We start from the raw sequence: 22,626 nt of genomic DNA on the forward strand, positions 1-22,626 counted from the left end.
TGATACTTGTAATTCTAGTATGGCCTAACAACAAACAAAAACTGATGGAAGTGAGAAATGAGAGAACCCTTTATGCAGGTAAAACTAATAGGGAAGTCCGGGGTTGGTTGGTATCTACATTCGTAAAATTTCGGAATCCGTTCGGTTAACACCGGTTAACAGTTATCGTTGATGTGTGGGCGTTTTTTTTTTAGTTTTACTTGGTGCACGTGGTTTTGTCATCCGTAAGTAAATATTTATGAGTTTGAAATATTTGTTATATCAGTTTTATTGCTTTTTCGATAACAACAGAGTATATATATTAAAAAAATTTGCACTTTTGTCAATACTTACAAATATAAAACTTTGATTTATAATGTTTTAACATTTACTTTTGACATTTCTAACGTAAATGCATTGGGGATGGTTTGTACAAATCGCAAGGGGCTGTTTGGTACAGTGTACCAAGCAACCCCGGGGGCTAACTTGACGTTTTTTTTGTTTTGCTACTAGCTGGCTTTTTTGGAAAACCTTCATTTGAATGCGTACGTTTAAAAGAAAATCGAAAAGAGACAAAACACCCCCGGGTATTATGCTAAGGGCGGTCAGAGCTGTAAAATTGGAAGGGCAATCTCTAAGATCTGACTTAGTGACTTCGAAATTCAATTCAACACATTAAGAAGATATTGTTTCAAGTTTACACTAGAGGAACTGCAATCAGAAAGAGAAATACCTTCAACAATTGGTGGATTCATTGAAAAAAGACAGGTAGGTTTTTTAAAAATTATACTTGATGATCTAGTTTCTAGTAAAATTTTTGGTTTTAGATTTTCACCGAGCTTCAAGAGTCCAATCTCACAGATTACATAAAAAACGCTGCCGATATTTACTGTGGTCTTACGCCCAAAGAAGTGAAAAGAATAGCTTTATTTATATTTTATATGCACCTTCTTTGCACCTGACGGTTCCAAATAGCTGGAAGAAAAATGAGTTGGCAGGCCCCGACTAGTTTACATCACTTTTAAAGCGAAATGCTGGATTGACTTTGAAGACACCTGAAGTCACCAGTTTGTCTAGAGCCACGAGCTTCAATAAAACAAATGTAGACAGATTTTTCAGCAATCTAGAAATTGTTCTTAGAAGGTATAACTTTAGTCCTGTGGACATCTGGAATATGGACGAAACAAGGATTACTACAGTTCAGAAGCCCCATTTTCTCAGAGATGCCCCGCCTGGAAGCGATGGAAGTGTCAATCTATCAGGCTGGGTGAAAGAAGTTCATTTTATACAATATATCCAGCACTTTATTCAATACTCCAAGGCGTCTAAAGAAAACCCGCTTCTGCTTTTGATAGACAACCACGATTCACATTTATCTCCCGAAGAACTAAACATCTGCAAAAATCACGGCGTAACAGTGACATTCTTTCCGCCTCACTGTAGCCATAAGCTCCAACCTCTGGATCGCAGTGTGTATGGACCGTTAAAGAAGTGTTAATAGTGCTTGTGATTCTTGGATGACTAATCGTCCGGATGCATCAATGACCATTTATGACACACCCAGTACCATTAGCGGCAACACCAAACAACATTACAGCTAGATTCCAGGTTTCCGGAATGTATCCATTTGATAGGAATATTTTTCCGGACAATGAATTTATGGCTGCTTATGTTACAGATAGACCAGATCCTGAACAAGATTTGCAAGATATTGATATGTAAATCCTGGTGAAGCATTGGGAGTTAAAGCAAATCTATCTGAACTTGGTCAAATTACACCCATCGAAGAGGATTTAAACCGTGTCGACAACCCCTTGCCAGACCAAGAGACTAATCCCAACGAAGACGTGCAACAAGCTGAACCAAGCAGAATTGCAGAAAGTAAGACGCCCACGCCCCATAATTCTCAATGTCTCCAGTCATCTAACAAGGTAGCAACATGTAGTTTTACAGATCTCGAAAATTTGAAGCCATTTCCAAAAGTCGCAGAAAGGAAAGTGCAACGGGGTCGCACAAAAAGAAAATCTGAAATCTTGACAGATACGCCTATTAAAGATGCATTAGAAGGAGAAAAAAAGAAGAAAGAAAATAAAACGAGATCGATGAAAAACAGGTCTTTGGCAAAAACAAAAAGAACGCAAAAAAACAAGCAAATGCGAAGAATTCAAAAATCAAAGACGATTCAAGCTGTGATGAAGAAACCTTACGCCTGCTTTGCGTTGAACCTTGGTCAAATGGTTTGCAAATTGTGGGCACTTGAAAAATGCGCAGATGCGCGTTTGTCATAATTGTGATTCGTATGGTTCTGCCTAGATTATTCACTTTTTTAACGGATAGGTACCGTTTTTTTTTCCATTATAATTTTTTTGCAGGCTGATTCTTACATAAAAAAATAAAAACAATAATCCTTTTCTTGGTTTTTGCCTTGACCAACCAACCCCAAAGTATGTACCAACCATCCCCAAATACGGGGTTGCTTGATACACTTGCATCCTTAAGGAAAAAATCAAACTCTGGATTTGGGATGGGTCCAAACATTATGTAATTTGAAATTTATATAAACAAAACGACACTAATCTAAAAATCAAATGTATTTTTCCACTATCTATCAATGAAAAAATTAGAGGGGCTTCAATTTGAAAAGCGTACCAACCAGCCCCGGTCTTCCCTAGTATCCATAATGGCAATGTTAACTAGTAATATTCTATTGATTGGTCACTGAATTTTTGTTCAGGCAATAGCCCATTTTGTGTTCCAAAATTTATTTTTGAGTTAATTCACAACATAGATTGAAATTGAAAAGGTTGGGCTTCGTTTTCCAGATATTTATAATATATTGACATTTTTAACACTTCTCCATTATATTTTAACTACCGATCCGCCCCGCCTTTGCACAGGAGGCACAGACGTCTCGGCTTCGCACGAATAACATCATGATATTTCAACCAATTGCCACCAAACATTGATGAAATATACACATGGACATGAAAAGTAGGTCATCCGTTCGGCAGTTTTTGAGTTTATCGTATTGAGGCAGACAGGTGCTGCGCATGGACTTTATTTAGTGATAAAGGTTTTGGCGTTCTACTTCTCCATCTTCAAACAAATGAAGTAAGCAATACTTTCGAACTGATTTCTGCACAAAGATGTGTAGATCATGCAAAGAAGTAACTTTCAGCCCTCTCGAAACACCTACTTCCATTCAAACAGTGGATTACACAAAACAAAAAATACTTCAGAAACAATTACTTCAATATAAACATTGAATTATACAGGCTGATTCACGGTGGATGGCACATTAGACGTATCTGGTGAACCAGACAACGGATCACTTTGAAAATTTAAAGGAGGGCATATTCGGACATTCTCTAGCCAACTAAAATATTTTCGACAATGCGGTGTTGCCGCTTCTATTAGAAAGCAGTAGCAACTTTGATTTTTCAAATGGAACACTCTGTATATAATATTATTTTTGGAATCTCCAACAATTGCCCGACAACTTTTCTTGATATTTTCCTATATCTATCTGTTACCGTTTTCGAAATAAAAATTAATTTCAATTTTTTTTCTTCGAAAATCATGACTTCTAAAAATGCCGATATCTTTTAGTTGAGAAGTACTATGATATCGAAATTTGGTTTGGAGTTAGGTGATACTTGGACACTTCCCACACGTCAGCCTAATCTCCGTTACTTCAATACAGGGTGGTAAAAAAATACAGTTTTTTCGTTTACTTGAAAAAGTTGCTGAAATTTGATTATTTTAAATAGAACACCCTGTATATTATTGAAAATTCGGAAAGCTGCTGAAATTTGCTTTCTTTCTATGTATATCATACCTATACCTAACTACTCAAGTTTCGGACTTATGAACATTTATTTGTGAAAATGTCCCTTCAGAATGGTATTTCCATTCGGTATTTGGTAAGCAGGCCATGATTACTATTTGACAGTAGCGTTGTGACATTCTCCTAATAATATCGACATTTTCGTCACTTCAGAAGTTGCAAATACCTTCAAAACGATGGAACAAAACTATTCAAACGAAGTTCTTATGAATTTGTTTATTATTTTTGGACAGTGTGACAAAATTATCAGCAGAACATGTAGAAAGTTCAATGAAATGTATCCGAATCTACCGCCAATGAACCTCAAGAAATTTATACGAATTCAGAACAATTTCAATATGTTTGGATAAACTTTAAAAAAGCAGCAAGAAACTTGAAATGGGAAATATTGATATGAATAATTATAAAAAAGTAAAACAATCATGTGGAATATTTCAAAATATGTTCGAATCGCTGGCCGTTCACTTCCAAGCACTTTAAAATGCGGGTGTTGACTGCTTTCGTGGTGGCAGATCTGATTTCATTGGGATCCAAATCTTCAAATGTTTGGGCAATCCTTTCTAACAATTCATCTCTCGAACGCACGGGTATTTTGTAAACTTTTTCTTTAAACATTCCCCACAAATGAAAATCTAATGGACTAAGATCGGGTGATCTTGCTGGCCAATTCCATGGTCCCAAGCGCCTCATCCACCGATCGTCAAATAGTCTATCCAGTTCTGCGCTCACTTCTCTTGTGCAATGTGCAGGAGCTCCGTCTAGTTGGTACCAACAGTTTCGATAATCTTCGAGTGGCAGATTATCCACGAAACTGTCTACAGTATTCTCCAAAATATTCAGGTAGCTTCTGGATGTTAATGACTCCTCGTATATCACGTACCTCAATTTGTTGTCCATCAACATGCAGAAGACATTAAAACTAAATTTTTCTTGAAATCCGGCTTCTTTTGTGACGTGAGGATTTTCACTGGACCAATAATGACGATTTTTTCTATTGAAAATCCCTTCTCTCGAAAATTTCGATTCATCAGTCCAAATAATTTTATTTAAAAAAAGTGGATCTTCTTGAATGCGTGTCAACAACATTTCACAAAATTCTACTCTCTGTTGAGGATCTTGAGGCTTCATTGCTTGAATTTTGGTGAATTTATAATCATGCATTTTATGTCTTCGCAAGATTCTTTGAACCGATGAATATTTTATACCCAAATCTTCTTCAGCACTTCTTATCGATGACTCGGGAAATGCGTGAAAATATGCTAAGACATTAATCTGGTTGTCTTCGAAAGTTACGGGTCGAGGCAAGTTTCTTGGTGCTTTTAAAGTTGATCCAAATGCATTGAAATTGTTCTGAATTCGTATAAATTTCTTGAGGTTCATTGGCGGTAGATTCGGATACATTTCATTGAACTTTCTACATGTTCTGCTGATACTTTTGTCACAGTGTCCAAAAATAATAAACAAATTCATAAGAACTTCGTTTGAATAGTTTTGTTCCATCGTTTTGAAGGTATTTGCAACTTCTGAAGTGACGAAAATGTCGATATTATTAGGAGAATGTCACAACGCTACTGTCAAATAGTAATCATGGCCTGCTTACCAAATACCGAATGGAAATACCATTCTGAAGGGACATTTTCACAAATAAATGTTCATAAGTCCGAAACTTGACTAGTTAGGTATAGGTATGATATACATAGAAAGAAAGCAAATTCCAGCAGCTTTCCGAATTTTCAATAATATACAGGGTGTTCCATTTCAAATAATCAAATTTCAGCAACTTTTTCAAGCAAACGAAAAAACTGTATTTTTTTACCACCCTGTATTGAAGTAACGGAGATTAGGCTGACGTGTGGGAAGTGTCCAAGTATCACCTAACTCCAAACCAAATATCGATATCATAGTACGTCTTAACTAAAAGATATCGGCATTTTAAGAAGTCATGATTTTCGAAGAAAAAAATTGAAATTAATTTTTATTTCGAAAACGGTAACAGATAGGTATAGGGAAATATCAAGAAAAGTTGTCGGACAATTGTTGGAGATTCCAAAAATAATATTATATACAGAGTGTTCTATTTGAAAAATCAAAGTTGCTACTGCTTTCTAATAGAAGCGGCAACACCGCATTGTCGAAAATATTTTAGTTGGCTAGAGAATGTCCGAATATCCCCTCCATTAAATTTTCAAAGTGATCCGTTGTCTGGTTCACCAGAAACGTCCAATGTGCCATCCACCGTGAATCAGCCTGTATATATAGAAAAATACTTTTTTTCAGATTGTACTCCAGGAATTCGTAATGAAATTGAGTCAGATATCATTCACAAGATTACTACACCATAAAGTACCTAAATGATAGAGTGAAATTTCACTTACATGAAACACTGTTATTCTCAATGGCCGACATCGCTATTTCGGAATAAAAATAATGGTAATTACTTCATTCATTCATTTGAAAGGTTTCACACAATATAACAATAATAAAAATAGTTGAATAAAGAAAAATGACGATGAGTGCAAAAGTACTTGCTTTGTTTAACAGGAACAATATAATTTCAAGAATTTATTAAAAATACATATATTATATATAGATATAAAGGTAAACCTATAACATTAATGATAGTAAAAAGGGTGTTGTGCAAGTGTTGGTGCAAGTGAGTCGGTAGAGCGAAATTTCTGTTCTTATGGTAATTGATAATAATATTATAATGAAAGTGCTGGCGAATATCAAAAACTTTTGCTTCGTTACCTGACCAACGTCTTCAGTTCAATCGGGATGGAGCCCAGCTCCCTTACCCTTTCGGTTGATTTTTGTCAAAGAAGGACAAATGGGTTCATGATTGAAGGGATGTCGGTATGAAGTCCTCAGACATCAGTACCACCCTTCACGGGATACCCCTACCTGGCTGGGGTGGGATGGATGAAGAAGCTATTCGTCCGTTAACGCGGGACATGAGGGCCTCATTCGACAGAGCGTTGGGGCCTTCTATATCGGAAGGGGTCGTCTACAGCATAGTCTATAGCTTCCCTAACTAACGGATCTTCGTGAGTTTCCGCACTTTCAAAAACTCGCCGATTCCTCGACTGAATGGACTGCCGAATGGTAGGCAGCTGCAAATCTCCGCGGATGGCTTCGTTCCGCACGAACCAAGGAGCATTAACAATCATCCTCATTAGTTTGTTTTGCAATACCTCCAGAATGGAGATATTATACTTCACCGCTTGTCCCCAGACGCCTGAAGCATACATGATGACAGGCTTGAACATCGTGTTATAGATGGTAATCTTGTTTTTCAGACTCATTCTTCATTTTCTATCGACCAGAGGGTACAGACTTGCAATCCGACCCTCGATCCTAGATTTGACGTACCTGATGTGCGGGTTCCAAGTGAGTCTACCGTCTATTAGAAGGCCGAGGTACTTTACCCGCGTTTGCCACTCAATCTCCCTTCCAGAGATTCTCACTTTTCTGGCCGTAGAAGATAGCAATCTTCCCATGGTTATCGCCTGAGTCTTGTCCGGGTTCACTCGGATCTTCCAATCGAGGTACCAGCGCTCGAGGTCATCCAATGCACGTTGCATGTAGACGACGCTGAGCTTTCGAGAGAAGAGCCTTTTCATAGGCGTACAGAGATATCTTCACACGCTCGGACCTTGGAAGGTCGCTGGTGTAAAGAGAATACAGCGTCGGAGAGATCACATCCCCCTGTGACACTCCAGCGAGGATCTCTCTGTTATCAGACAGAGAGCCCTCTACTCTAACCAGAAAAGTTCTGTCTTTCAGGAAAGACCCAATCTACCGGATCAGGCCCCGAGGCAGGTCGAACGCGTTCAATTTGTGCAGAAGGCCTTCGGGCCAAACACGGTCGAAGGCTTTTGAAATGTCAATTAACACAATATGCACTTTCTTATTGTTATTAAGCTCATGGATGGTGTCTTCGACTAGCCTTAGAGCCTGTAACTCAGTGGAGTGTTCTCTCCTGGAGCCAAATTGTTTGTCAGGCAGAACATTTCGGTCCTCAAATTCTTCGTTGAACCTTTGGAGAACAACTCTTTCAGACAGCTTAGCCGCATACGAGAGTAGACTGATCGGGCGATAATTATGTGGGAACAACGGGTCTGACCCTGTTTCGGGATCATGACGACGATCGCATGCTTTCATCTTCTGGGGAAGTGTCTGAGGGCCAACGAACTGTTTATTATATTCAGCAGGCATTCGACGCAATTGTCTGGGAGCCTCTTCAATAACTTATTAGTTATTGAGTTGACCTCCGAAGCTGTCTTGACCTTTGCGGCCCTGATGTATCCCTTCAGCTCTTCCACAGAAGCTGGACGGATGACATCATCATCATCCTCCCTGAGGATTCGGTTAACCCGGTCTTCCAACAGTATATCGCGGTCGATGTCGTCATCGTCGTCAACGTTAAACTGAAACTGACGTTCCATCGTGTCAGCAAAGGCTAACGCTTTGTCGGCGGGGGAGTAGCACACTCCGCGCTCTCCGTGAATAGGTGAAAGAGCAGTCTTCTTCCCCTGAGGCTGCGTGACTCGCCAAAGCTCGTCACTCCCAGGTTCGAAGGATTCCAAGAGCTCTTCCCACCTTTCATTTCGGTGATCAATGATGGCCTGCTTGACTTGGTTGGCCATCCTATTTGCCGCAATTTTGTCCCCTGGAAAAAGGGTTCGTTGATAAAGCCTTCTCAAGCGATTTCTCTTTCGTATCAAGGCTTTGATACGAGGGGGAAACTAATAATAGCTCTTCAGCGGGCACTCTTCCCTGGAGGTGGCCGCTCGAAACGCATCATCCACAGGAAGCTTGAAACGTTCAACTGCCGCGTCGAGTTCGTCGGGAAAGTCGAGTACCCCAGGAGGGGCATGTATCTCTCCGAGCTGGGCTGTGAAGACATCCCAATCCGTCTTAGATCTCATGCGATAATCAGGGAAAGGAAGATCATCGCCCAATACCAGGATTACTGGGTTATGATCGGAATCCAGTTCCTCCAGAACGTAAATTTCCCTAGTCAGAGGGACGTTTGTGGCTCTGCTCCATGGTCTGTGCTTGGCATTGAAGTCACCAGCAGCAATTGTCGGAATGTTGCTTTCCATCAGCAGTTCATCCAGAGATTCTGGGAGTAAATGAATGATTGGAGGGTTGTAAACCGAGATTATTCTGTGACAACCCCTGCTCAGTTAAATTTCGACCTCCACGGCCTCAGTACCGTGTAATCGAGCACTGTCAATATCGTATTGGACACACTTGCCAACTCCTCCTCCAGCACGTCCAACACTTTCTCGTGGAAAAATGTATAGTTTGGAATGACAATAGATTCGTTCCTGAGATGTGTCTCTTGGACAAGAGCCACATCGATGTTGTTTTCAATTAAAAAATTTTCGAAGTCCAGTTTCTTAGAACGAATGCCATTAGCATTCCAAAATACTATCTTTAGAGATCTAGGCAACGTTGGTTGTCTAGACATTGGCAGTTTCGGTTATCACGTCAGGATTCACCGTGAATATTTTCTGTAACACGGGGAATTTAACAAACAGCTTTTTCATCAGGTCCAGGGCGGCACAGATGTCTGAAACCGCCTGAGTCTGAGGTGAGGGTTCAGGTCAAGGGAAAGTGGGCTTTGCTGTACTGCTTGCACCGTTGGATGCAGCTTCAGCAAAGCCGACCCCTCTTGGACGCGTCCAAACCCCGCAGGTCTCCCTGAAGAGACAGGATTTTTGGGAGTTGGCTGCCCTTTGCGTTGTACCTTGGGGTACACAGTGCAGCCACGATAATTGGCGGTGTGGACCCCTTTGCAATCATTGCACTTCGAAGGGTCAGTCCTGGCCTTTATGCAGGCGTTCGTCATGTGCCTGCCAACGCGTTTAACGCAAATGGGCACTGCCAGGCAGTTGCGCTGACAGTGGCCGAAACGCTGACATCGGTGGCATTAACCCACCAAAGTTTCAAGGTGTTGGGGTTCGACCTGAACCTTCATACTTAAGAGGTCTTTGACCTCAAATATATGCTTCTGGTCCCTGTTTACCAAAACAAGGATCAGAGGCATCGGTTTGCCAGCGCGCTTCATGCGTGTAACGCTAGTGAGGTCAAAGCCCTTGGCTTCGAGCTCCTCACGAATATCGTTGACTGCCAAGTGCTCTGGAACTTCCCTGAATACGGCACGAATTTGCCGTTCTTCAGTGAGCGAATAGGTATGGTGAGGGATTTTCTCCTTCACCAAGAGTCTTGCCAGTCGACGATAATCATCAGGAGACTCCGGTTGAACCTTGATTCCGTCATGTGAATTGACGGCTTGTGAGAACTTAATGTTCTCTTGAGCCGTCAATTTTATCAGTGGCACCAATTTGTCCTTCTGACGGAAAACTATGGGTGGAATTCTGACCTTTGTGGCCATAGAATTGATGTTTTGTTTCAGAGGGGAAGAGGAGTGGGCTCCTCGTCATGAACTGATTGAACTGATTTGACAGTGCCTACGGATTTGTCAGAAGCACTGTCATTTGATGTCTTTGCATTACCCATTTCCACATCGTTTGAATTTTCATCAGATGTGGCCGCCTCGTTGGCCTGATTTTGGACCACTGTTGCCATTTGTTTGCCTGAGGTGCAATGTATATAATAGAATTCATTAGGAATTGCTGTAATAGTTTTTCTGTAACAGTATTACTTTCTTCGTTTTTTATTCAAGTAATTGAACTTTTTTTGCGCATTGCTTACTTCTTTGATTACTTGCCATAAACATTTAGAGTCTGATTAGTTTATTTTAGTTTTTTTTGTAGTAATCAAATTTTGCTTCTCTTATCAGATTTGTAAGTTTATTCTGATATATTCTGAGATCATTTTTCAACTGATTATCAATCGGATTCAGTCGTACTCGTTTTAGTCGCTCATTTTTTGTGTTAACTGATTTCACCAAACCATTCATCATCCATGGTGTGATCTTCGTGTTTTTTATTTTTGGTCTTATTTGAACTGTGCATTGCTTTATGACATTGGTGATGATATTCAGGAAAGTGTTCATCGCATAGTCTGGTGAAGTTGTATTGAAGATAATACCCCAGGTTATATTATTCAAATCTGAATAAATGAACTTTGAACGTTCAAGCCAGTCTCGAATATACCTACATAGTAGGTTAAATGGACTGACGTCTATCAAAAACAAATACTACCCTGGCTACTACCACGAAGGGCGTTGGATTATATCAGACAGGCGTCAGTGCAAGAACCTTCACCTGTTTCTTTAATTCGAAATGATTTGTAGGGGTTTTTATTTTTTGATTGTTTTTTTATCACTTTGAGGGTTGTCAAACATTAGTTGCAGTGCAGTTGAAAAATGTTCGTTCATGACAGTTTGAATCACCATGGCAATTATTTTCTCTAATAGTTGAGGAATTGTTTCAATAAAGATTATGATCAATACAAGATCTGCTATATCCTTGGATACGGGTTAAATTATTAACACCTGTTACATAACCGAACTCACTGAGTAGTTATATTAAGATACTCATTAGGCAAATCATTATTTTTCAAAATGTCGATATTGAGGTCACCTAAGAAATGAGAATAGGAAGCTGTATCTGAAGTACAAGAATGCAAAAATGTTTGTAGATTTATTTATTTACTTCAAGTGGAATACAAAACTGTACAAACCCAAAAGTATTTACAAATGATGAGTTGGAAATAACAATAAATGATTTGATTGTTATAAATAATATGCAATATCGTGTTATGAACAGTGCAGTGCAGTTCAAATCATAGATTCAAGTCTTTGAATATACGAGATATACAGGGGGTTCCAAATAACTGGAGCAGAACTGAGCTGGCTATTTACATAAGTCATGTAAAGTGTATGAACAGAGTCAGTATTTCGGACGTCGTGACAAGTCCTAATCAGAAATCCAAGAGCTTTGTTGGCTTTTTTTGCAATATAGTAAATATCCGAGTCAAATAATAGCTTAAAGTCATATAATACTCCTAAGTCCTTGACTTCAGATGCTTTCTTTCGCTGCTGTTGGTTTATGTGATATTGGTGGTGGTAAATATTTCTGTTTCTTGATAGAGTGATGATAGAGTGTCGTTCTGAATGAGGAGTGAATCATTGGAACATGTCACAGTATGGAATACTTTCAAGTCGTCAGTATACATTGAAAAATCCCAGTAGATTATCGTTGATATGAATGTTGTTGTTCCCAGATGGGAACCTTGAGGGACTCCGGAAGCAATATTAATGAATCTAGAACTAAATTTTCCCAGAAACCTATTTGTGATATACGACTGAAATCATCTTAGCAGATCATCGTGTATATCGATTTCCGCTAGCTTGTCGAGGAAAGTTGCATGATCTAGCTTGTGTAAATGGCATCAACCTGGTAGCCTTTATCCAGACTCTTCACAAGATATTCAATATAAATAAATAAATTGGCTTCAATCGAGCGATGTTTTACAAATCCATGCTGTTCATTATTGACTGAGGATCCAACATCAAAGTACATATAGTCACAAATGATTGATTCGAAAAGTTTGAAAATCAAGCCGTGTTTCGATATAGGGCGATAGCTTTCATATACAATAACTTATTACCACTTTTGAAGATGAGAACTTCAAGTGCAGTTTTCCATATTTTTGGGAACTTATTGAATGAAATGAATAGGATATGAGACATTTCTTGAGCGCACTTGTTTAGATGTCTATTGAAATCGAAAGGGTCCGTAAACGGCGGTCGATACATTGCAATTATTGTAAAATTAATATTTTTCAAGTCAATTCTCAACTTTATTGATGTAATATCGTTTACTTTCACAATTTTTTAGCTATCAGTGTGATGGGATCGGATATAGATCAGCATTCCATCATTTTGATTGAAATTACTTTCACTGTATAGCATGTCGTATCCATATAATTTAGGATTTTTTAACACCCATGTTTCTGTTAGAGCCACACAATCAATGTCAGAATCTAGATAATCAAGAAATATTTTGAATTCATCAACATTCTTATTGAGACTCTCAATATCATTACGAATAACTTTGAAGTTACCTGAATTTTTATTGACATCCAAAATAGTTTTATATTTCAGTTTCGTAAGAAGGTATCATCTTTCCCTCCAACCGATTTCCTGGAGTCTTTGAAGTCCACTAAATACTCGTTAGGACAACAAGAGGATTGTTCCGAATTCTTGGGGTTCTTGTTGAATACTCTTCGTGAGCAAAACAATAGCAAAATCAATACTCCCAGCCGCTCTGGACTGAATGATTCCGTACAACCCATCTCGTCTTGTGTTTGTAAATCTTTTGCTGGAAAAATCCTCACTTGTTTACTTTGTGGTAAATGTTCAAGAAGTACTGAAAACTTATGTGAATTTCTGGAACTTCATCTAGCTTTTCCTAATACGACTAATTACCAGTCCATGCAAAGCTTATTGTTAAATCATCTGAAAATGGAATTTTTAACAGGTGATGATCGACTGTATTGTCAAACATGCGCCAAACTAACTGACTGTTATAAGGAAACAAGTATAGCTGAGGCACCAGTCAATCTAATAATAACACTGATGATTTTCAAACAAGAATCAACCTCTAACGGAAGCAAGAAACTCTTTGGAAGATTCAAAATAGATGAACATTTCAACCTAGCAGACCACTGTTATAATATTCATGCAGTCATTGTTCACTGTGGTTCTGGCGTTGAATGTGGTCATTATTACGCCTTGGTCAAAGAAGAAACGGACTGGTTTAAGTTTGACGATAGTCGTGTCACGAAGTGTTCTGGCATTGAATTTATTGGAGCCTCTGGAGACACCCTACATTTTGTTTTATGAGAGAGAGGACATTGTTAGATCAAGATCTTCAGATGATGTGGTGCTGCAGGTTTTTCCGGGTTTTCCTGCAGCTGAAAAAGCAAATGCGCCACTGGAATCAATGAAGTCGCCCCGGAGCGCCAATTAATTTTTATTGTTGTATTTATTTTATTTTTATCGTTGTCTTAAAATTGTGTGAATCACTATCGGCTAATAAAATTTAATAATAATAGTTTTATATTCATTGTGATTTTGAAAGGTTAATGTTTCAAACGTCTTGACAGTGAAATCACGAATGTATTGATCCACAGTAGAATTGAATGGTATCAGATAATTAATTATTATCAGTTTTCGTTTTTAAAGGTAACTAGCATTAAATAATAAAATTCGAACAACTTTGACCTTATGTAAAAAGTTGGTAATTATTATTAATATTCAAATAGTAACTCATGAAATGGTGAGGAGATTAGGAATTTAAAAAGTATATGAATTCAATTTATGATACTATTCTTTTTTTGGGGAAAGTTTGAGCGTAATATGAAGCTTTTTTCAGGTTACGGTATTTTTTGTCACCCCGCTAGATTCGATTCGATTCGTATTTTTGCCTAGAAAATTTAAGGAGAGGTCCGAAAACGCGCCGATAAAAATTACAAAAGTTATAAACAATTAGGTAAAAAAAAAAGGTGCTTTAGTTTTTCATTTCATGTAATGTTGGGATACATCAATAAACAATAATCCGCAGTCAAAAAATTTTTATCCCAATTTTAACGTTAATTATAAATTTATCAATTGATAACTTTTTCTGAATTGAAAGTTAATATAAAAATCCCTATAATTATTAAACTAAAACCCTGTCATTTTTTTCCTTCGGTGAAGTTATCCTTAATAGGCAAAAAAATAGATTACCGTTGCCAAAATAAATTATTGAAAATTGAAAATTATAATTTTATAAAAATACATTACAATTTTTTTTATCGTTTCAATGTCTCATGGCTGAAAACTAATAATTAATTTTTTTTTCACAGCTATTGTTAATAAATTCATTATAAACAAATACATTGTTTATGAGCAAAAAAAATGGTTTCTTGAAAAAATTTCTTTGTTGCTAAAAAAGGCGTTTGTTGATTAACAATCGTTTTCTGCAACTAAATATAGAAATTAAGGAACCTTTTTTCTAATCATAAATTCTATTATTCTTCAAGGTTTTGAAAAAACTTTTTTTTATTCTTTTTTTAATTGTTTATTTAAAAAAAAATTGTTATAAACAAATAATTTTTTTTTCAATACTTTGTTCTATAATGAAAGTAACTATGTGTTTTTTTTATTCATTCTATTTTTTATAGAACTTTTGATATTGTGATACCTTGATACTTGTCTTTTTCATTCGCTCCTTCGCTTTTATAATTATAATAACTTTTAAACTATTGCAGTTATGACAAATATGCTTCAAGTCTTTTTTGTTCGTTATGAATTTATTAACAATTTAAGCCTTTTACTAAAGTTGTAGTCCCATTATTTATTTAATTATTGATCGTTATTTATTGAAAAAAGAAAAATTTCAAGTTTTCAGGGAATTTACTAAATCAAAAACATACTGAAAGTCAATTTTTGAATTTATTGAATCATGTTTAGTACAGTTGAAAGTTTTTTTATAATTTTTATTATTTTTTTTGTAATCTTTCAGATCGTTTTAATGGCGGTGGCTCATTATCTGTGGTTTCTTCTGTATTTTCTCGTCGAGATGTTCCTTGAACCACCTCCTCTTTGACTTCTTCAAGTATCGGTTCACAGTATTCTTGAACTCCTACTGGAAAATCTAGATAATCATTAAGGTCGTCTTCATTTCCATCGGGATTACTTTCGATAACATTTAATCGACCGAACATGATATCAGTATCATCATTGTCATCATCAAGTGATGGCCTTGTACTGTTAGAACATGTTTCACCTTTACAATTTTTGCATAAAGATGAGCAAGGAAGCCCAGCTTTTTTACATCCAAATCGATTATTACACTCTTTTATGCAGGCACAATTAACCAGCTTAAGTAAGTTGTCAGGCGCCACTTTTTCCGTTGTTTTTATCGGCAGGAACATTGTTTCAGATTTGATCCAACCGCAATCTTCCGGATTCAAATTATAATCACCAATCCAAAACTGAACTTGGTGTCCTAAATGAGTGTAAATGTGTTGCTATTGTTGTTGGAGGTAAAGTTGCTGAGTTGATCGCAGTCTTTGATTTCGCAATCATACTTAAAAATCGAGAAACACGACACTGGCCTGATATTGAATTATGATCGAATTGACCGTACAAGGCCAGCATAATTCGCTCTCCAGCTACTTCGATATCTTGACGAGCGGCATCGGGATTGTAGAAGACTTCCACGTATTGCATCAGCTGAGGATTTTTATCTATAATATCTAGCAATTGTTAATAAATTCATAATGAACAAAAAAGACTTGAAGCATATTTGTCATAACTGCAATAGTTTAAAAGTTATTATAATTATAAAAGCGAAGAAGCGAATGCAAAAGACAAGTATCAAGGTATCACAATATTGAAAGTTTTATAAAAAATAGAATAAATAAAAAAACACACACATAGTTACTTTTATTATAGAACAAAGTATTGAGAAAAAAATCTGTTTATAACAATTTTTTTTTGAATGAACAATTAAAAAAAGAATGAAAAAAAAGTTTTTTCAAAACCTTGAAGAACAATAGAATTTACGATTTAAAAAAAAACGGTTCTTTAATTTTAATATTTAGTTGCAAAAAACGATTGTTAATCAACAAACGCATTTTTTAGCAACAAAGAAATCTTTTTAAGAAACCATTTTGTTTCTGAAAATGATGATTTTTCATTCAACATAATGCAAAAAAAATTTTCGAATTGCTTATAAATAATGTATTTGTTTATAATAAATTTATCAACAATAGCTGTGAAAAATTTTAAAAAAATATTATCGATTAGTTCTTAGCCATGAGACATTGAAAAAATAAAAAATAAAAAATTTATTTTGGCAACGGTAATCTATTTTTTTGCCTATCAAGGGTAACTTCACCAAAGGAAAAAAATGCCAGGGTTCCAAATGATTCTGTTTCAAACCATTATTTTCTATCCGCAAAATTTCGAACTCTTCGTTAAAGATATGATTTTCTTCTAGAAGATTATTTGAATATGTTCAATTTGTTCGTATGATGTTCCTGGATTCGATTCCTAAATGTTCTGCTAGTTTAACCAATATACATATATCTCAGGACACGTTCCACACTTTAATTTATATACTCCTAATTTCTGGAATTTGCATGTTTTGTCTTTATTATTTTCAACTAACTTTCCCAACGTATTACTTATTCTATATGCAATTTTAATATCTCGTTTTCTCAAAAATGAAGCCACTTTTTCAGTTGTTTGTCCAAAATACGTTGAAGCTCTATAATTTCGATTATTTACCTTATCAATAAGAAAAACGTCTCGAATCGCTTTTGTTTAGGCTTTCTTGGCAAGTATTTTGTTTATTAATTCGGCTTTAAACCCTTTGTTAACCGCAATTTGCTTGATGATATTATGTTCTTTAATAAAAGTAGGATCCATTGAAAGAGGAATATTGACTGATCTGTGAATCATGCTGTTGATAAGGAAGGGTAGAATCGTAATGTATAGTAATATCCGTATAGGACGGTTTACGAGCTATGTAAATAAGAAAACAAATTACTATGGATCTTCACGGGTGTGAAATTATCCACATTCACAAAGTACACTGAGAAAAAAATATGACATTATTATTTTTTCATTTACCGACACTGCATACCTACCATTTTTCACAACGATACGCCTATTTACTGATTTAGTGTAAAAAATAACCTTCCTAGTTTATTAAACTGTCTAAAGGGGTGAAAATAGGGTGGAAATATTTGAAAAAATCGTAACATGAAAAATTGACTTTTTACACCTACAAAATTGAGATATGTTATTCCTGATGATCTATTCGATTGAAAAAACGTCACGTTATAATTTTCAAGGCCGTCTGAGGGGGTGAAAATGAAATGGAAACTTGGAAAAATCATAAATTCAAAAATTGAGTTTGTACACCTACAATATCAAGAGATATTATTCCTGATACCCCATTTGATAAGAAAAACTTCACTTCACAGTTTTCCAGGCCATCTGAGGGGGTGAAAATGGGGTGGAAACTTGAAAAAATCATGTATTCAAAAATTGAGTTTGTACACCTACGAGATTGAGATATGTTAGTCCTGACACCTGATTTGACGAGAAAAACTTCACGACATAGTTTTCTAGGCCGTCTGAGGGGGTGAAAATGGAGTGGAAACTTGAAAAATTTATATATTTAAATTCATGATGCACTGTTTGGAACATTTGGTGTAGTAATGAATATTACTGGAGTTTTTTCCCAACACCAAATCGTTATTTTTAACACCTTGACACGTGTTTCGATCACCAAGTGATCATCTTCAAAGAGGAAAATTTAAATATTGAAACGGTTTTAATCTTCCTCTTTGAAGATCATCACTTGGTGATCAAAAGACGTGTCGAGGTGTTAAAAATAACGATTTGATGATAAAAACTCCAGTTATATTTATATATTTAAAAATTGAGTGTGTGCACCTACAAGATTGAGATATGTTATTCTTGACACCCGATTTGACGAGAAATATTTAACGTCATAGTTTTCCAGGCCGTCTGAGGGGGTGAAAATGGGTTGGAAATTTTAATAAATCATATATTTGAAAATTGAGTTTGTACAGCTACAAGATCGAGATATGTTATTCCTGATACCCGATTTGACGAGAAAAACTTCACGACATAGTTTTCCAGGCTAGCTGAGGGAGTAAAAATGGGGTGTAAAGTTGAAAAAATCGTATCTTCGAAAATTGAATGTGTACACCTATAAAATTGAGATATGTTAGTCCTTATGATCTATTTGACAAAAAAAAACTTCAAGTTATAGTTTTCCAGGCTGTCTGAGGGTGTGAAAATAGGGTGGAAACTTGAAAATTGAAAAAATCATGTATTCAAAAATTGAGTTTGTACACCTACAAGGTTAAGAGATGTTATTCCTGACAGTTGATTTGACGAGAAAAACTTCTCGTCATAATTCTCCAGGCCGTCTGATGGAATGAGTTTATAAGAAAAAAATTCAAAAATCTACCTATCTGGCGGGTTGGAAATACTAGTGCAGTATATTAAACATATTGATAGCTCAATCTACCAGGACACTGAATTTATTTTGTTCTTCCGTTTTCATTATATAGATTTTTTCATAGCATTATACCTTCCACAACGAACCGATTTATGTGATGTAGGCCTGTTTGATTCAAATATACCACTGTGGCAACGCTGAGAGTCCCTGTTTATTCTTTTGCAGGATCACGCAATTTATTTTGATATGTTAAATCAGTCAAAATGAAATATTTCAAATTACAAGTATGAATGAATTCCATGACGTGAAGTTTTTCCGTTGACTAGATCATCTGGAATAACATAATATCTCCAACGTGTAGGTGTACATATTCTATTTTCGAAGATACGATTTTTTCAATTTTCCGCCCCATTTTCACCCCCTCAGATGGCCTGGAAAACTGTATCGTGAAGTTTTTCTTATCGAATAGATCATCAGGAATAACATATCTCAATTTTGTAGGTGTACAAAGTTGATTTTTCATGTTAAGAAATTTTTTGATATTTTCATCCCATGTTCTCCCCCTCAGACGGCCTGGAAAACTATAACGTGAAGTTTTTCTCATCGAATAGATCATGAGAAATAACATATCTCAATTTTGTAGGTGTACAAAGTCGATTTTTCATGTTAAGAATTTTTTTTATATTTTCACCCTATTTTCACCCCCTCAGACGGCCTGAAAAACTATAACGTGCATATTTTTGTGTCGAATAGATCATCATGGATAACTCATCTCTAACTTGTAGGTGTACACATTCAATTTTCTAAGATACGATTTTTTCTAATTTCCACCCCATTTTCACCCCCTCAGACGGCCTGAAAAACTATAACGTGAAGTTTTTCTTATCGAATAGATCATCAGGAATAACTTGCCTCAATTTAGTAAGTGTACAAAGTCGATATTTTATGTTACGATTTTTTTAAATATTTCCACCCTATTTTCACCCCTTCAGACAGTTCAATAAACTAGGACAGTTCTTTTTTTTTACTAATTCAGTCAATAAGAGTATCATACTAAAAAATGGTAGGTGTGCAGGGTCGATAAATGAAAACATAATAATTCGATATTTTTTTCTCAGTGTACTTTGTTGATGTGGATAAATCCACACCCGTTGGATCTTCATCAAGTCACGGCCGAATTAATCAGAAAAAAGGGACTAATTCTGATATGGAAATCGTACCAGAAAGTTCACCCCACTGCGGTCAGCAACTACCCCCCCCCCTATTTTTTTCAGTAACATGGAGGGTCAAGTGATATATCATTTTAAGGATCTTTTGTTCCTTTATGACTTTTGTAATTTTTTTCGAAATTGGTTCATTCGTTATTGAGGAATTGAATGTTGAATGTTTTATTTGAGAAAAAACAGAATATTCGCTGTCGCTCATTTTATTGAGGAAATCAACAAAAGTAATATCAATAGCAACACAATCAAGGATTGAAGTGTTCAAAATGATCCCCATCTAGTTCCACATAATAATACAGTCTACTTTCGAAAGCGTTCCTCACATTATTGAAGACGCCCGGGTCAGAAATCGGCATTCCCGAACAATTCTCTGTCGCAGGTGTTCTTTATTTGAAGAATTTATTTAATTAGTACCCAGTAAACGTTTTGAATCGGACGACACTGTAAGTTTTTTCTGCACTTGTAGTTTTTGTTCAATCTAGTTGTCGCAGAACTAAAAGTAGATAGTTGGCCACTGTCACTTCTTCACGAATTATTATTCAGTCATCCTTGTTCACTGTTTTCTAACATGGTTTATTCTACTGAAGAAATGATAGAAATTGTTGCAACCTATTATCGAAATAATCAATGCTAAAGCTGCTGCAAGAATTTATAATATGAATCATCCAGCCCACAACTTGAGCCATCAATACCTTAAACAGAAGATCTGCGACAGAGAATTGTTCAGGATTGCCGATTTCTGACTACGGACATCTTGAATAATGTACGGAACGCTTTTGCTTTTGAACAATTTATCCGTTGAATTTGTTTCCACTGATACTATTTGTTGTCGATTTCCTCATCAAAATGAACCATAGCGAATTTTCTGTTTTTTCTCAAATAAAACGTTCAACATTTAATTTTTCAATAATGAATGAACCAATTTCGAAAAAAATCATGGAAGTAATAGAGAAACAATAGACCTTTCAAATGATGTATCACTTGACCCCCCATGAAAACAATAGAGGGGTTTGTTGATGACCGCAGGGGAGTGAAGTTTTGGGTATGAAATCCATATCAGAATTAGTCCTCCTAGAAATAAAAATTGATGTGTTCTTTGAAATTTTCGATTACACGCCCATTTCTGACTTACAGGGGGGGTGAAGTTTTTGGTGGAATGCCCTATATAGAAGTAGTTGTTTCGAAAGTACTTTTTCTTTCGTATATTCCAATGTAGTACAGTGTCGAAATTAGTAGTTTCGAGCAGGTTTATTTTTCAGTTTCTGTATAAAAGTTACTTCTTTGCATTATCAACACATCCTTGTGAGGGAAATTATTTTTAAAATTACCTTCCTGTGGAAGACTTCAAAATTTTTCTTTTCGAAGATGCAATAAAAAACCAAAACTTTTCTTTTTCAAAAATGTGTTTCTTCTAGAAATATATCCCTTCACCAGTATATTATGAAGTAATACAGTTTTTTTTCTAAAATGAGTTCAGAGCTACAAAATCTGTACGAGTTGAGTACTTTGAATATTGATAAGTCTTCGACCAGTTGAATATCTGTATTAAAATTTCTATTATTGATAAATTGTGATTAGGTTGATTCGTTGAATTGTTTCAATAAAAAATAACGTACGAATAATCAAGAAAGGAGTGCCAAGGAATGTGACAACATCAATTATCCAATTCGAAAGCCACCTCACCTTTTTAGATTGTTCCACCCAAATTTCTTCAGCATCGTGTCCATAATACATAAGCCCAAAGTACCATACTTCCTGTATTCCCAAAGACTTGCTGATCAAGGAGAATATTTCGCGAATTGAGGTTCTTGGAACCGCTTCCAGGTCCGATTCATGTAGAACAGTTCTCACAACCACTTTCATTCTTCACTTTTCTCACTTTTCATTCACCTTTGATAGCACACACGACTGTTTGGAATAACTGGAGGACTCATTCAGAATCTTATCAAATAAACCAATAATATCGACTGATTAGATAAGTTTTTATTAATGTCGTAACTACTTTTTGTTTATTGAACACATTTTCTTATACTTGCACATTCTTGGAAACGGTACTAAGCATATCTAGCTGTATAGTTACTGAATAATGAGAGTTTATGCTGGGTGATGAAAGTGTCGTGAAAGAGAGCGAGAGTGCATTTCTAAGTTCGCTTCGACTGTCTTTCACCTGGCATGTGCCGGTATTGTCGATAGCCGACACGACACTGTGACGGGGATACGATGGCCTTCAGTGACTTACAAATATAGTCCATGAGCCTTAGCGCAGCTGTACGATTTTGCTGTTATTTAATAATAATAATATTTTTGATTTACCATTCAATTTGGAATACACAATAATCTTAGTTAACGACAAATAAATATAGTTCCCACGGAAGGATAAACCTGTGCGTGGGTTATATCATTTTGATATACAATAGAGTATAATGAATGAAACATAAAAATGAAGTTTCTTTCAGTATGAACTGAAAAAAACACTTGAAAAATTGTATACAGATATTACAATAAAATCACATTTAGTTAATATAAATGAAAACATTCAATATGAACAAAAAAAGCACTGGAAAAATTGTATACAGATTTCACATTGAAATTACATATAATTAATATA

General features: G+C 36.0%; 1 protein-coding gene across 2 annotated transcripts in view; it reads right to left on the reverse strand.

Moving 5' to 3' along the window:
* Positions 1 to 22,205, reverse strand: part of LOC111508909 (moesin/ezrin/radixin homolog 1) — an 82,870-nt gene extending 60,665 nt beyond the window's left edge. The window contains exon 1 of one of the 2 annotated variants that reach the window (XM_074185928.1): positions 21,702 to 22,205. In XM_074185928.1, the coding sequence (XP_074042029.1) occupies positions 21,702 to 21,881 (180 nt within the window). In that variant the 5' untranslated portion in view covers positions 21,882 to 22,205. The remainder of the gene's footprint in view (positions 1 to 21,701) is intronic. The other variant, XM_023164548.2, reaches the window with a different exon arrangement.
* Between the last annotated feature and the right edge of the window lie 421 nt (positions 22,206 to 22,626).

This window comes from Leptinotarsa decemlineata, unplaced genomic scaffold, assembly GCF_025532065.1.
Source record: "Leptinotarsa decemlineata unplaced genomic scaffold, Ldec_3_MD MMD2_tig00078363_RagTag_RagTag, whole genome shotgun sequence".
Classification (NCBI taxonomy): Eukaryota; Metazoa; Arthropoda; class Insecta; order Coleoptera; family Chrysomelidae; genus Leptinotarsa; species Leptinotarsa decemlineata.